Source organism: Corvus hawaiiensis, chromosome 1, assembly GCF_020740725.1.
Source record: "Corvus hawaiiensis isolate bCorHaw1 chromosome 1, bCorHaw1.pri.cur, whole genome shotgun sequence".
Taxonomy (NCBI): Eukaryota; Metazoa; Chordata; class Aves; order Passeriformes; family Corvidae; genus Corvus; species Corvus hawaiiensis.
Genome location: NC_063213.1, coordinates 84661260 through 84678731, shown reverse-complemented (window position 1 = coordinate 84678731; position 17472 = coordinate 84661260). Strand labels below are relative to the sequence as shown.

General features: G+C 38.6%; 1 protein-coding gene across 2 annotated transcripts in view; it reads left to right on the top strand.

Annotated features, from left to right (window-relative positions):
• Window positions 1-17472, top strand: part of ADCY2 (adenylate cyclase 2) — a 205883-nt gene that overhangs the window by 13308 nt on the left and 175103 nt on the right. For both annotated transcript variants that reach the window (XM_048312183.1, XM_048312174.1), the window contains exon 2: window positions 8543-8740. In XM_048312183.1, the coding sequence (XP_048168140.1) occupies window positions 8543-8740 (198 nt within the window). The remainder of the gene's footprint in view (window positions 1-8542; window positions 8741-17472) is intronic.

Genomic DNA, 17472 nt, shown 5'->3' with positions numbered 1-17472 from the left:
TTTCTGCTTTTGTCTGTAATGCCTTTCACTAATGCTCCAATTTGAGACAGACTTTTTGATGTATTTCCCTGCATAGATTATTTTGGAATGAGAATTATCCCACACTGAACACAGATAGAAAACAAAACAAAAACAACTCGAACCTTTTCTGCTACAATCTGTTCTTCTCTAGTTGTTTTTTTTTAATACCTGCATTGTCTGTTTGCTTGGAAGTCCTTTAGCAGGCTGCCAACTCCTGATTATGTTTCAAAAAGAATTTACTACTTATTTGTATACTCTTAAAAATAATTTCTCAAGCAAGTTCTTTTCTTGGCTGGCATTATTGAGTCTTTATATTAATTGAATCTTTATATTAAATCCTTTTTTATCCCCTTTCAGGTTGTTGGGTTTTTTTTTTTTTTTTTCCTATTAAAGATAATTTGTTGCAGTGGGGACTTGGATGTTGAGGCGTTCTGGTTGTGTTTTAGTCTTTTTCAAGTTGTTTAGGGGAATTGGTTAGCTTTTGCCCTGTGCCTCTGAGTTTTACAGTGTCTTCAGGCTCCCTACAAAGATTTTAATCTGTAAGCTTATAGCTGCCCCTTTCAGTTTTGGTGTTTGGGTCTTGTCATTTGTTTGCTTAACAAGATTTGTCATTGGTATAAAGAAGCTCCTCAATAGCAATATTTTGTGAACCAGATTCTTTCCATTTCTTGAGATCAGATTAATCTCAAGATTGTTTTCTCTTTCTTCATATGGGTGGGTTTTTTCATCTGTGTACTTGTTTGTTTTGTTTTTCAGTAGTGCATGAGACACAGACTGTGGTCTCAGCTTCCATCTGCTGTTGTGATCCTTAGCAAATCCATCTGGGAGTCACTAAAGTGTCCCTTGACCTGCTGTGTTTTCTTCTTTGACAGCCTTCCTTATATCTGCATGATAACCAGTCCTCTAAGTAATTTATTTTTATGAGGCTTTGCTGTTCAGTCTTTTTTTTTTTTTTTTCTCATAGCCACTTTATACTGTTTGTTAATTTCTTAGACTGTTAATAGAGGCCTTTCTTCAGTCCCTGCTGAAGTGTATGGCTTTCAGTCTCTTTCTACTTTTTCATTATTCTGCTGATGGTTTTTTTTACACCAAGTTTTCAGTAAGGCTATTGTGTAAATAATGCTTCAACGACAGGCATTTTAGTTCTTCCGTCTAGCTTCCTAGGCTTGTAGAGAAGAGTGTTTACTTTTGTATGGGTGTCTTATTTCTCTGACAGATTTTAAAAAGAGAATCTGTTCTGCCTTTCCTTTGCTGAAACCTCCTTAGTTGAGTTTAATCAACTTCTGTCCTTTCATTTAGTTGAGACTTACCAGTCTCCTTGACATTACTGCTTCTCTTGAACCATGCACTCTGTTTCTATAACAATCAATCTTTAACATTCAATTTGAATGTTTTCCTATGATGTTGCAAGTGCTAGCAAACTCATCTAGTTTAGGTGAAGCTCAGCTACCTTCTAGAGACAAAATCCCTATTCCCCAAATTTCTCAGTTTCTTTAATTTCCCTTTTGAACACATTTTCTTAGCCGCTTATTAAACTTTTGCTTTCCACCTAGGTTTTTTTTTGGGGGGACCATTTATGGGAATGCTACAATAGTTCTCTGCTTCTTCACTAGCAACAAATATTTTGCCTCCAGAACTTTTATTTCAACTTCTTCTATTACTGTTATTTGCACAGCAGCCATGGCACCTCCAAAGAGCTTTTCCAAACACTCTGTGAGGTCTGATGTTTTTTGCATTAAAGAGAGAAGTCTGTGATCTCTGGCATGTTAAGACTTTGTGTTCCTGATAATCATTGCTACAACACTGAAGCAGACAAGGTTCACTTATAGCTATCAGGCAAACTTGGAAAAATCTGGATACAATCATTTTCTACTGACTAATTGAGAAGATAAATAGTATCTATATGTAGCTGGACTAGCTAAAAAAAAATCCACTGGCCAAAAGTGCTTGGCTCGGTAGTCAGGCACGTGGGTGGTCAGAGGGGTGTTCACAAGACCTGCAGGGCTGGTCACTGCATTGTCACTGTTAGTCCTGTGTGCTCACAGGGATATCGCCTGCAACGTCAAAGAACAGTTCCTGTGGGATTGCAGCAGAGGTGCTGCACTGGTGCAAAACTGCACACTTCTCATACAGGCAGCACATTTACAGCACATGTTGTTCACGGCTTTCAAGCCTGGGGAAAGGCCCCAGGTAGCCCAGAATGTCATCGGAAGGGTTTGGATGAAATCTTGCTGCTCCAATAATGTTCCCATGTACTAATGAATACAGAATAGCATAGAATGTGGCCATGGATGCAGAACTGCTTCTCGTGGTTACATGGAACATCATGCAGCAGCTGGGCAGTTGTAATGCCACATGATCCATATGATGTGCAAATGGCTGGAGTGACGTGCATCTAGTGGGGAGTCAGATATCTCTGTGTGCTAGCAGCAAGTGTAGACTGCACATCAGACTCATTAATAGACAGAACTGAATTTCTCAAGACAGCAGACATCATGAAAGAACTGGATTGGAGCCTGATGCTGTTATCATTGATCTGCTAAGCCAGACAGGGAATGCTGAATCAAGGAGAAAAAAAATTCGGGCATGCAGCTACATAGGGCCTTAGTGAAAATGAAAAGCTTCATTGACACAAACTTCAGGATGGTTTGATTCAAAGATACAGTTCAGTTAATTTTCTGCTAATGTCCTTATAAAAAAAAAAAAAGCACTTGTGAAAGCTTCTAACCATGCATCTAAGCAAGAATAACAAGCAAAGTTTTATGTTATGAAAGATAAATGGTGGGCACAAAAGACAGAGAAGTCTTTCTGACTTGTGGATCCAGAAAATACTGTGCAGTCTTGGAAATAGCATCTGGCCTTAAAGATGCTGCACAATTTCTGAAGTGGAGATGGAGTAATACTAATGGAATTGATGGAAAAGAAACCTGGGACTGCTGGCCAGAACTTTTCAGTTGTTGTCCTAAATGATGAAATCCTAGATGAAACTGTACAGCTACTTGGCCAGGAGCAGGGCACAGCACCTCTTCGTAAAATGGAGATTTTTCCAGCTGTCTAGCAGATGGCACACAGTGCAGTCAGCCGTAAGCAAAGTCACTAAAATATAAAATCATAGGAGAGGGGTCACAAGTAGCCAGAAGACTTTTGCAGATTTTGTAGAGAAATATTTTTGAGATGTTAGAGAATTTAAATGCTGTCCAGTTTTACAAAGAGAAGGGTGATTATGTCTTCTGAAAATCATTGTCTCAAGTCCTGGAACATGTTTTGCAGGAAAAATGGGTGTTTTTTTTCCACAGAGACAACTCAAAAGATTTTTTAAGTCAGACTGGTTAAAGAAGGATGTTTGATTGAGAGGTCCGTAAGCTAGTAATCCTTCAGCCCTGTAACGCTTCTTGTAACACTCAACACTTTTGAAAATAGCTGCATGAAATTGAAGATACTGAAAATTGAATAGATGTATGAAATAAAAAATTAAATCAGTGTCTGAAGAACATTACTCACTTGGTTTTATATTTACATTTAGAAAGTGTTTCATTGATCTCAGCAAAAAGTGATTTTAGTAGGAATTTAATGTGGTAAATGGTTTGAGTTAATTCAAAGCGTGTGATATTTCAGATCCCAGCAGGAGTCCTCTGTATATAGACTGCTGTTGAATTCCATTAATCAAAAAACAATAAAGAAAATATGTCAAAAGAATGAGGGACCATGTTAAAAGATTTTATGCTAAAACTGGCATTTTAACTGCTTATTTGTTCATTTTTATGGATTGTTTCATCTGACTATGTTTTTATATATAACAGTGAAGTGCTCTACAGCAGCTTTGGTGTTTAAAATTAAACTGAGGGCATGACATTATCTGGGAAAGAACAGGATGTCAGTTGAGAGAAGGTTGTGGGTTTTGGAAAGATGAGTGAAAGCAACTCTTCAGATTTTACTGGTGATAACAAGATTATCACACTTTGGAAGAATTTGTGGGGGTTGGAAAAATTTCTAACAGTAGACTTTTTAATTTCTTCAGTAATTAAAAGACAGCAAGATAGAAAACACTCAGGGAGACAGAGCTGTCAGGTAAGATCCATGTATTGCGGGCTTAGCCATTATGTTCAAAAGTGTCATGCTGATATTTTAATTCCGTTACCTCTGGTGTATTTTAATTTCTGAGACTAGTGGGAAAAAAAAAAGGAAAGTGTTTGGGTTTGTTTTTTTCTTTTTTCCCCCCACCTCTTTGAGGACTGGTTAAGGTAACAGAATAGCTAACCTTCAGGATTTTTCAGGTTTTTGCAACACCCAACCTGCTAAATACACTAATAATTACAAATATTTTTCTGGAAACTGCAAGTTCTAAATGTCCTGCTCTTAAAGTTACAATTCTGTAAAGATTTAGTTCCTCTGAAGTAATTAAAAATAGCTTCCAGAATAAACCTCTGCCTTACAGGGCCTGCTGTTCTTGACCTGACATTAACATGTGTTTTAAAGGCAGGATTGTGAAAATCCCCCTGTACACATAAAGTTTCCAAAAAGGGTAAAATTATAATAAAGTTTTATTTTCTCCTATATTTTATGAATTGCCTAATGTGTACCCTATTCTGTCTTTAAATTTCAATTTTACTTCAGAATTTGTTTAGTGTATGGTGTGATGCAAGCAGCTTGTCATCACAAAAGGATGTTGTCCTGTGTCAGCTCAGAGAGGTCACCTGTGCTCAGGAGCTGATACGGTGTGGTCTATTTTTTTTATTTCCTTCCATTTAAATCAAAATGTAAAATTGTGTAGTAGGCAACCTGAGAAGGGGGGAAAGCAGAAGTAAAATTTTAGATTTAGTGATCAAAATATCTCAGCTAAGTGTTGAAATCAGTGTATGCCTAAAAAAGGAAACTGAGTAGCTGTTAATTTGGAACAAACACTTTGATGGATTGATCTAATTATAGAATACATATAAATATATGTAGCTGCATGAGCATTCATGTACTCTAAACAGACATCTAAATATTGTTGATTTGTTATGAAGCCAAATCCTCCCAGAAAGTACAGTAGTTTTGTTATTTTTTACCGATGTGGAGAAGCATGCAGTTGAAGTGCATCTGGATTTTCTCGCCTAGTATGTTTGTAGCATGATCCTTATCGCTGAAATGCCAATTTGCCATCATTAAAATATGTGTTTTTCCACAGTCTTGGCTTACTCCAGGAGCCTGTGGCTTCCTTTGATGCTGTGACTTGGGCTGCGTGACAGATGGTGCAAGGAAGTTAATGTTGTCCTGTTGCCTGTGACATCTGTCTCTTGCCACAAGAGTTTGGCAATCCCACCTGGAAGGGCAGAAGTCAAAGGCTGAAGTTAAATGCTTTTGATGTTAACTGAGCTGGCATTGGTTGTGCCAGATACTGAATCAATTAACTGAAACAAGTTTCTTAGATGGGATTGATCAAAAGTCACAACATTCATATATATAAATCAGTAGTTCTTCCTACTAGTAGGTAGGTTTTATATTTTTACTATGCAAGATTGCACGTATGTTACTCTTTGCAGCTCTGTACTTGTGCAGACACTAACCCCTGTGCCTAAATTTAAGGCCATAGTTTTGTTTTCTGTGTGACTACCCAAGTGCTTGAAAGCCTTCATGTGTGTATGTGATATTTGGAAGCTTCGTGTTTGCATTTCAGGGTTAGAATCACCACTTAAAATTTCTTGACACTTTTTTTGCTTATACCGTGAAAGTCAGTGTTGCAATAACAGTTGCTTAAATGTGTGACTTCATAAATCCAAAAGGGCATTAAAAACAAGAAGAGTTGAAAGATGAGCTGACTTTTGTCTGGCAGGGTGGGGTATATTGTGGTGGTCTCCTTGGTTTGAGCCTGTCAGGGTGGTGGTTGGAGCTGGGAGCAGCTGGGTGTCCCAGTCTGTGGTGCACATGCAGGCAGGGCAGCAAGGAAAACGAAGAAATGGGAACAGGGGAAGGGGACAGATTTTTACAGCAAGTGTCTCTAGATATCAGGTTGTAAAACTTACTAGATCAGGGGAAAAACAAAACTAAAAACAAACCCTGCTGATGGCATTTTTAAGTGTTTGTAAATTTACAAATTTGTTTGTAAATTTACAAATTTATTTGTAAATTTTTCGTTTTGATTTAATTGAAGCAAGTCTTATATACATAAGAAAGGAAAAAAGTCATATTAAGATACTTTTAAGTAAAATGTCATGTATTTGATTTGAAAATCTATCAATAAACAAGATTTAACAGGGCACTAAGGAAGCAACTAAAAAAAGGGGAAAAAGAAATGTTGTTTCTTTGTGCTTAGATGTCTTACAAATCATCAAATACGTACTTTCAGATTCTCTTGAAGCTTTCACCAGCATGAAAAATGGATCTGAGGCTTTTGTGCATGAAGTCTGTGGTTACTGTTGCAGCAGTAGCATTTGGGGCCTGCTTTTGGGAATCCTTGTTGCTGCAAATGAGGCTGTTAGAATTCAGAACAGCTGGGGAATGACTGAAGATCCCGTGACTGTACTTTGGTATAGTGGTGTTTTACTTCAATCAGGCATACCATTTTGAGCATATACAGCAATAGAAAATCAAATATTTATTCTTTATTAATGCATCCATCATTAGATGATTTAAAGATGTTAGTGTAGTAACTTACAAGTAAGTTCTGTAAATAAATTTAAATATTGAATATTCTGAATCTTCACGTTATATTCTAGTCCTTGCTCTGGGTGTTGTTTGTACATTCCAAAGTAAGCAGTTGCTAGGAGGAAATGTATATATGTAATCTAGAGTCTGTACTTCCAGATAAATACTTTAAGCAGAAGCAAATCATATAGTACCTTGCAACTATCCCTGTCAAAAAGACTTTTATAGAGCTGTGGACATAGTTGATTTGTGAGGCATTTTGACAGCTGCATTGTTCAGCGTGATTTACAGTTTTCTCAATTGGCTTCAAATAAGATTAAATCATAGAGTGTTTTGGGTTAGAAGGGACCTTAAAGATCACCTAGTGCCAACCCTCCTGCCCTGGGCTGGCACACCTTCCACTAAACAAGGCTGCTCAAAGCCCCACCCACCTTGTCCTGTACCACTTGGAGAAGGGAATTATCATCAGCGCATTCTGGGAACTGCCTGGATTGCTCGTGCCCTGCTGTGTTGCCCATTCAACAGGTATTGGGGTGGCTGAAGTTCCTCATGAGGACTAGGACTTGTGAACACGAGGCTGTTCTTGTCTGTCTATAGAGGGCCTCATCTTCTCAGTCTTCCTGGTTGGACGACCTGTAGCAGACTCCCACTGTAATGTTGCCTATCTCTGCTTTCCCTTTAACCTTGCTTATAAGCTCTCAGTCAGCTCCTCATCCGTCACCTGGCAGGGGATGCGCCATGACATAGAGGGAAGCACCCTCTCCTTGTCTCCCCTCTCCTGTTCTTCTTAAAGAGCCAGTATTCTTCCATTCCAACCCTCCTGTCATAGGAGCTGTCCCACCACATCTCTGTGATAAGATCCCAGATGCACATCTCTTGTTTACTTCCCATGCCCCCAAAGCCAGCGTACTGTCTAGAGCGGCTGGAATTCCTTCTCCTGCTGACTTGCAATCCCTTTTCAGATGCAGAGCATCTCTTTCTGGTATTGGCATCAAACTTCTAGGAGTGGAATGAACTTAAGTTCTGTTCGCCTGCCAACTTTAGTTTGGTGAGAATTGGTGACAAAACTACTTGTGTTCTGGAGTCCCTTACCATCACCCTCTGCAATCCTTCTTGGTATTGCTCAGACTACTCCTGGCTGTGTCACTGGTGCCCGTGTGAACCTACAGCAGTGGGTAATAGTGAGCTCCATGAGGCTTGGGAATCTCTTGGTGGCATTGCTGATACGAGCCCCCAGCAAGCAGCACAGCTCTCAGGGGTGTGTCAGGTCAGCACATGGGCGCCTCTGTACCTCTCACAAGAGAGTCCCTGCTGCTGTCACCCATCACGTTCTCGTGGTTGCGTTGGCTGTTACACACGGAGCAGATGGGGCTGCCTGGCTCAGCTCCAGCACCTCTCCTGATGCGATGGGTCTTTTCAGTCTGCAGAGCAGTGAAAAGGTTCTGCAGGGGCATGCTAGGCTTCAGGGGAAGTTTCTTTCTCCTGCAGATTCATGCTGTTGCAAGCTTTCATTCTTCTGCATCCCTCTCCGTTCTGTGTGTGCTGGCAGTGGAGTTGTTGGCTGGTTGGCCATGGGCTCTGGATCCACTGCAGACTGAGCTTGGAACCAGTTTCCAACCTCATGTTGCATACACTTCTCACAGCCTACTGCAACTCAGATTAGTAAAAGAAATGGTGTGCTCTTGTGGTTAATATTTGCAGTAGTAGTTATGAAGATGATGCTCCACGTAACAGCTTCTTACCATGAAAGAAACCGTATTTTAATTGAAAGTCGCTTTAGATATCCAGTCATGTCTTTCTGGGATCTCCATGTACAATCAGTTTAGAGTATGTTATTGGTGTCTGACCTTTAATTACGTTAGCTTTTAACTTCCTTTTCATTTTCCTCTGTTTCCAGGAAGTTGAAGACCACGTGGCATTTTTAATAACTGTTCCAACGGCCCTAGCAATTTTTTTTGCTATATTTATCCTTGTCTGCGTAGAACCTGTATTTAAGAAGCTGCTTCGTATATTTTCTCTGGTGGTCTGGGTATGTCTTGTTGCCATGGGATATCTCTTTATGTGTTTTGGAGGAATCATCTGTCCCTGGGACCAGGTAAGACTGTCATTATTACTAATTTTAATTCCATTGGGTACATTTCCAAGAACCATTCTATACAAAAACATTCATGTTCATTTTTGTGGGACATCTCACAAAATGTTTTTGGGACTAAGTGGTTGCATGCTGAGACTCCCTCCATCTGTTTTAGAAATACCAGAGATGTGCATACTTAAAATATATTAGGAAATATTAGAAGGATTTTGCTTTTATATTTTTAAGTTCCTTTGTATAATTAATACTTGATTCCAATCACCTTTGTAGAGTGAATATTTGACTGTAGTGGCCAGTTAACATGGCAGTAAATGCTAGTTTTGTTCAACACTGCTGATGCTATCTTTCTTAGTTTAAAATGTTTGAGCTCTTAGTGTAGGCTTTCTGTGGTCTTCAGGGTGTTCTCTAGCAATGCATATGGAAAAAGGACTGGGAGTCTCCTTACTTGTCTGGAAAAATGGATGAGTAGAGAAGCAGTGAAGTACCCTTCACATTTTTAAAATTTTGTAATGAAGACAAAGAAAAATATAATTGCAGCCTAATAGCTGCATTCAGTAACTGATGTGCAATATCCAACGCTGTGTCTGATCGATTCTTCTGAGTTTGCCACATAATTTTTTTTTCCCCAAACCATTCTACACAGGAATACTCCTCATATAATATTTTTAAAACTCTTCAAAGGATGGAAAAATTTTTTTAAACATACAAATATGTCTTCTGAAAATTTCATGCTGATTCTATGAGTTTAACCTTTAAATGGTATTACTCTATCCAGAATGCCTTCTAGGTCCTTGAGATAGACTTGAAATAAATTCTCTGACTTTTTACTCAGATCTTGCCAAGGCTTGGGCAAATATTGAACTTCAAGTAGTTCCTTTAAATTCTTTAATGTAAATTATTTAAATTACTGGTGTATGTTAGTAATACTTTTGGAGCCGTTATATTTGTGGGTAACTTTATATTTTCATTTTCTTGGAAGGTTGTGGGATTAATTATCTAAGAAACCTCCTACCTTGTTTGGGTTTTTTTTTTAGTTTTTTTTTTTTTCTTTTCAGTATTTAAAACGACCAAACCGGGTCACACTTGCATGTAGTAAAAAGCAATCAGAACATGAAATAATTTTTTCTAGATATGGATTTCACTCTGGGAGTGCTTGTATCTTTGTAGTATCAGGTCTAGATAATTCACTTGGTCTTACTTTTTTGATTTGTTTTCATTGGCAGTTGTGTCATGTCATGCTAGAATATTTCAGACGTTCAAGCTTAGATGCAAATATTTAATTGGCCGTATTATTTATTCATTGCAAAAGATACTGAATTTAATTTTGGTATTTGAAAATGGGATAATGGTTTTCCAAAGCACATGGACTGAAAGAGAAGTAGGAGGGATACTGATGTCTTAGTCCTGGAGTTGTATTTAGCCTGTGAAAATGATTTGTCCTGCGTTGCTTTCCTCTTAGGAAAAAAGTAGGCATTCCTACAGCATGCAGGGGATGTGTCTGGCCCCATGACAGAGGAAGGACTGTGGAGCTCTGGGAAAAGCCATTGTCTTCCTGTAGGTTGCCAGGACACAACTCCTCTGATGTTTCAGTCTTCTCTTTGTTTTGTGTGCAAGAGCTGCTTGGAGAAAAGGATATTTGGGACGGAGCTGCCTCTCTTGCTCTGCCGGCAGCAGCTGGCTCCAGGCAGCCGCCTTGCCGAGTGCTTTGCAGGCTCCAGCTGAGAGAAGGCAGGGCTTTTCCGGAGTGCCTGGACCTGGCGGCAGATGTCTTTGGCATCTGCTGGGAGAGGGGCTGTGCCAGAGTAGCCCCTGGCCACTGCTGGGAGTCCAAGGTCTCCCTGTGGCTCCCTGTAGTGGGACCCTTCACTTCCCCAAACCTGCTTTTTTTTCCCCCCTTTGAACAGCAGACCACTTCTGTAGATTGCTTTTGTAGGTGTACTTTTGCCTAGTGTCAGTTAAGAGTAAACTATGGAAATATAGGCATCTTTCTGGGAATTTGACACATTACACAAAAGACTAATTGCAGCTATGATGTTTTCAAAGATTTGAAAAAGATCTGTGAGTAGTAAAATACTGCCTTGTATTCCTGTGATACTGCTGTTTTGTTTGCTCTGCACTGAAAATACGTAGGTCAATAATTGGTGTTCTCTCTTATATGTGAAATCAAATCGGAAAAATCCTTCCTTGGTGATGATTGACAGGTTCTTTGTTGAAATTTTACATTTTGTGAATCTTTAAACCATTTTACTTGGCATATTAGAGTGGTTTTGTGATTCCTTTATGCTTTTTATGAAAGAAAGGAGACACAATGTAAAAGTTAAATTAGTTAGGTTTCAATATATCTCTGTCAATGTTAACTAGTTAGAAACTGATGAAAATAAAAGAGTCAGTTATTGCATAGTAACTTACCAAACAAGTGCTTTATTTTAATTTACTTCATATTTATATAGATTTACTTTAATTTGCTTTTAATTTACTTCAAATTACAGCCTAACTTCTGTTCTGGTCCAGGAGAGTTTAAAAATATCGTAACTTTCATGTCCCCTAAATCTTAAGCTTGTTAAGAATATGGTATTTCTTAGTTGTACTAGTAGCTATTGAAAGATAGATTTTCTGCATACCGCAGTAAATAGAAAGAGCATGTTTTTGTGTCATTTGTGCACAGCCCTTTGAGTGGCAACCCTGCATCTTTTAAATTTTGGCTTAATGATTTTCATGTGCCTTTTGGCTGTTGCAGCTGCTCAATGTAGTTTGTTGTCTTAAGGAACCTGAGGTGTGAACTTTTGCAGCTTTTGTTCACAATAAAAATACCTCTTGAGAGAGATTATTTTGGTTAGGAACTCAATATATATTTAATGCAGAGCAGTTCCTCCTTAGCCTGCAGGCCTATAGCTCAAATAACCTGCAATTAGTAGAGGGCCGGAAATGAAGTGGTTGGTCAGGACCACTGTTTTGTTTTTTTTATTAGAAACCTGTAGGCTGATGTGAAATAAGTGCAAATAGTAATTGGTTTCAGCTACCTTTTTGCTGTCCCTGCAGACTGCTTTTATCAGTCTCCATTTCCTTGACTCTTCTTTGGTTGCAGCTACAGTTTTGGAGAGAAAGCTCTTATCAGGTGGGTGTCTGGCCGCTGTTTGAAGGGGGAGGACAGTGTGGCTGTGGACAGTTGCTTTGTCCCTTGTGCCAGTCTGCCAGTTCCATGCTGGTTCTGTAATTGCCTGCTGAGCCTGATCCAAAGGCTGTTATTGTCACTGGACTGCCCAGGTATCATCACTAACCCATCTATGAGAGCAGCCAGCAGATTTGCACCATCAGCCGTAGTAGCTAACTTACCTCTTTCTGGGTGTCCAAACTCCCTTACTCCTCTGTGCCAACAGTGAAGAACAATGAGTACACTGAGAGGGAGATGGAGCGTGCCTTAGGGAGACGGTGGGTGGCTTAACATGAAAACAATTGAAACAGTGATGGCAAAAGTCTTTTGTACCTGACAAATTATTTTAAAGAAGTGTAGCAACCCACTTTTGTTGCTGTCAGCCCAAGTTTCTGTGGCAGTGGAGCCCCTGGTTTTCCTTGGTGGCCTGGGGAACTTAGATCCTTTGTTAGGACCTTCATATGCTACAGTTTGCATGAGCCAGGAGGGAGACTGGTCTGCCTGCTAGGAGTCATGAGACACTTGGGTTGGTAGGAAAGAAGCAGAGGAAAGGCAGTCATGTGGAGGCTCAGAGAGAGCCACTGCCTGCTGGCAGTAATGTGTGGAGATGGTTTCAGTGAGGAAAGACCCAAGGGCGATGCTTGTTTAGCAAGGTCCATGAGGAAATCTGTGGATGGGGTGTTGGTGGAGGGCCAGTAATGCAAGGCAGGCAAGCTGAGCAAGGAGAGCTGGTAAAAAGGAGCGATGTATAGATTTTATTGTGTTAGAGCTCTTCCTTACTATAGTATGAAGCACCTTTCCTTTCAAAATGTAAATCCAGTACCTGTCTGTAGAGTTCCATGCTGGGGAATGAATTTAAATCAGTTTCTTCTTGTTTTGCTGACAGTGTAGTTATTGTACAACAGTTGCCTTTCTGTGTCACCCTCTGTCATGTCTAATATTTCCTCAGCCTTTTATGCAGGATGTATGTAAATATGACATAGCACATTGATATCAATGGGTAAAAAGAGCTCTTAAAGCATGCAGTGGATGATATAAAAAAAGAGTAATTATGCAGCATTATACTAGTCTAATGAATTCTATCATTGCAGGATTTTGGTATTCAATTCTATTTAATCATAAATACATTTGCACAGTGCAGGCACCAGATGTGTTCCTCCTCCTCTATATTCAGTTACAGCACAGAAATTACTTCAAGTGGAATTTCACACTTTTGGTTTTTAAAAAAATATCCAGAGTGATGTGTTTAGAATATATGTTTGATTATTTTAGCCTAAATTCTGCTCTTTGAGCAGAATTTAAAATACTTCTTTGTTTTGTTTTAGTGTGTTGATATGGAATGGTTCAATTCGGGCCTTGGAGCAGTCCTGGCTTAGGAAGTGTGGGCAAAATTTTATGCACTAGTTTTATAAATTTCTTTTTTTTTTGGTACTGTCTTAGCACCTGGAGATAACTGTTGTGTGCTGAGGGGTGAGGGCCTGCACAGAGTTTCTGTGGTTGTGGTAATTAGCTCCTGTATTAGGCAGTGTGGTGAGAAAATGGGTGTGCAGAAAGGGAAGACTTGTCTTTGTGTGGAATTGCATTGGGTCTGATTTCCACACCTTGCATGGGACCTGCCTTATCTAAAGTCAGCCCTGCCCTAAATAATCAATAACATGTTTTGTGGTTAAGCAGTATGAGAAAAAAGTATTCTTAGATATTTGAGGAAAGCAAGGCAGGTGTAGTGAAATCCCTGCAGCACAGGTAAGTGAGGATGGGTTGATGCTATACCACTTGTTCAGGATCTGGAGTGTGGGGAAGACTCAACATTTTTTTAAGTTCAAGATTAACCAGACTCTCAGGAATGAGTATCCTAAACAAGGAACAAAATCTTGAAGGAGCATGGTTCAGTAACTTGTAGGTGAATATTCACCTGAAAAAGGACATGAAGGAAGCCAGAAGCGTTGTATGAAAAGGAAAGACCCTGCCAAGCAGACGATACTCTGCTTTAGGAATAGGTATGATAGAAAAAGAAGAACCCCCCAATCCACCAGTATATACTGTATTTTCAGTTATATTCGTGGAAAGAGAACAGATGATTTTTATCTCGATGCTTTTTTTATAAATATATAAAGTCACAGGCTTAATAGGAAGACATTTAAGTGGTTTCATCAAGTCTGGTATGGTTATATATGTATAGAAGACAGGAAAAAGATGAACTATTAGAGAGACCTGCCAGTTATTAAAATCAGCAATACAGTAAATTAATATAATACCATAGTGTGCGAACCCCTGAAATCCCCATTGGCATAACCAACGTGCCATTGTTAACCTTTGATATGTCATGGCAGTGCATTATGAGAGCAGTTTGTGAAAAATTAACTGATTACTGTTTTGAGTAGGGAACGTATTTTTGAAAGAAAAAAAATCTGTTTTCGTGCCAAACAGGAGACTAGAAGCCCTGCTAAAGGGAGATGACCATTATTAAGGTAACTGTACATGTAGGTGAGGGGAGGTTGTGTGACTTTAGAGGGCGTCAGGCAGGAGCAAGATTTCTGGCTGGATTTCTCAGAGAGCTCTCTGGAGAATGTTTCCCTTTATTAGTGCTTTTTTACTAGTGAAGGGGTAACTGAATGTCACTGCTATAATGAAATTTGTTGATGACCCAGTTCAAAGATTCCTAATACAGCTAAAGACCACAATGTTATGGGGAAGAAAAGCTTGACCTTGAGGACTGCAGTAACAGCAGCTAGATGAAATTCAATAATAGGAAATATGAGGTGCCTGCATTTGGGGACTAACAGCAGAAGTTGCAGCTATACACTGAGTTCATCAGTAGAAAACGCAGCAAGGACAAGCAGAATGAAGAGAGGAAGCATTAGCTGTTCACTGGGTCATTTGGACATGTGTCCAGACAAAAACTCGTTTGTGATGGCAAAGTACCCAGCTAAAGATGAATCCTTGCCTGGATGACTACATAAACCTCTAGTTGCATATATTCAAAAGATCACCAGGAGAAAGGGGAGTTTGTGAGAGGAGTTGAGAAGAGCTTGACTTGGGTATAGATCTGCAGAGGAGAAGAATGCTGAGGGGTGTGACTGCCATCTACAGATAGTCCGTGGTTGCAGACATCAGACTTGAGGAGAAGCTACGGAAGACAAAGAGTTAGTGACACACACAAAAATAAAAGTCATCTGGCCAGTAATGAAAATTAAACTGTACATTAAAATGCATCCCATAGCCATTGGGGCACTCAGTTTGTGGAGGTTAATATCCCCAGGATAATAAAGATTAAAATAATGAATTGGTTTTACAGTGAGGAATGCTGTCCTTAGCTGAGAGTCAGTCAGTGTCTTCAATTGAAGAAACATGGACTTCAGTGGTTCAGAAGCATCCTTTTAGTTCTTTATTCCTATGCTCTACTGAACATCTGGAAACTACTGAGTTGTTTTAAATGACAATTTACTTTGACCTGTGCCTGAAGTTCATCTAAAAGCTGAAGAGGTGCATTTTCTGAATTTTAAAAGTTCATGGTTTTTGCTATCTAAATATCTTCTGTCTTTCCAGTGTTCTGGAGAAGTAGTCTCAGAATTTAAAGCATCTGGGGATAATAATTTTGGGTCTATTTCTGATCTCTTTAGGCATTCATTATAACATTTATGAGAGAGGATGTAATATGAAGTAGAAGAGACTGGATGTGTCCTGGAACTTACTGAAAGATCCTTATGAAATTCTTGTTTCCCTGCTAGTTTATTTTCCTTGACTCCATTTCCTGAAGTTTTTTTCATCTTGGGGGGACAATTAAGTACAAAGGCTGAGCTGATGGTAGTTTTCATCAAGATTATTGCATAGTTTACATGCAATGTGATAATTGCAGTGCAAGTCATGTGAATGAATTTTGTTGAGGCAAATGTACATATTGAAGTACAATACAAATGTGAGACTTGGATAAATATGCACTAACTGAATGTGGCAAGATTTTTCTCTTTGATGGGAAATAACATTTATCAGTAAGAATATGAATGTTTCTGAGAATACTGAAACTGATTTTAAATGTCATCATACTCTTCTGATGTTTCTGAAATTGAGAGACCAAGTGACAAATGGAAATGAATAATTCGAGCCCTTCATATGGCTTCTTATGTGCTTGATAATTGATTTGACATTAGGAAATAAACATTTAATAATTTCATAATACACATAGAGTTAACAATTACTTGTATGATAGAGCTACCAGAGAACCATTAAAGCAGCTCTCCAGCACTTCTTGCTAGCAGGTTTAACGGAGACATGCAAATATCATTAATTGGAATTGTCTTTTACTCAGAAATGTAATGCTTTGCCTGACTTCCAGGAGGGAAGGTTTTGGCATGATACTGCATTAGTCTGTTAGTTTGAGTTCTTTGGCCTTGCATACCTGCCTACCATGGAAAAGCTTGTACCTTTACATGACATAACTGGACATAATACTGTATGTTTTTAGTTTTGTGAATTGGGGGCTGTAAGGGTGTATCATCACAGAGCCTGACCTTTGGTCAATTTTTTGCCTTTTGTCTCAAATCTGATTCAGTTTGCAGGTTTCTGGTGCCGTAAAAATTTAGCTAGTGAGCTATTGAACAAAGAAATAATAAAATAGAATGGTGAAAATGTTTCCTACAAGCTCCATATTAAGACCTCAGTTTAGTTGTTTGAGGGCATTCCCTGTTTTGGTAGCTTTTTTGAAGGCACAACTGTGGTGCTAAATAAATGAATCTGATTATTTGGATTGTCAGGGGATCGCTTCTCTTTTAGTCTAGGAAGCAGGTAGCAGAATTTTTCCCCATGTCCCTGCAGTTTGTAGTATGTTTGCTGTGAAATCCTTTCAGTTTCCCTTGTTAGGATGCAAATCTACAGTTATGCAGGTAGTAGGAAACCTTGCTTACCTTAAATTAACTAATATTTGAAAGAAAACAATACGCTCCTTTGTTGACATGCAAGGTGCTATGTTTATAGGGTTTTACAGAAGTAAGAGATAAAGAGGTAAAATAATACATTTGATGTAGTAGAACTCAATATGAATTGTAGAAGATGTATGTTTAAGTTTTATATATTCATAAAAGAATATATAGTTAGTAAAATCTTGGTAAATTAATTTTTAAAGGTATCTTAAATATACAAATGTAATTAGGTCATAGGATGGTGTTATTGCATGAATTCAAGTGTGGTGAAGCTCAGATTTTTAGGAAAAATGTATCATTAAATGTAAGTTATAGAAATAATTATACATCATAAATTATAAATTCATTGAGAACTAGAAAATAGATGTGCTTTCAAGAGATTATTCATGTTCATTTAGTGACTTTTTTGTTTTATTTTACTATGTGACCTTTTTTTCGCATGGAAGCAGAAGCTTGTTTATTGGGACATAATTTTGATGTTTATATTTGTTTAATTCAGCAATAGACTGTCTAAAAAAACTGGAAGGAGAAAAATAATGGATCAAGATAATAGTCAATTCTCAGACAACATTTCAGTGTTGATGAAGGATGATCCCAGAGGTATTTATCATCTTTTATGATTCTGCCACCTCTTTAGGTAATATATGAGACTGGTTTGGAGAAGGGCT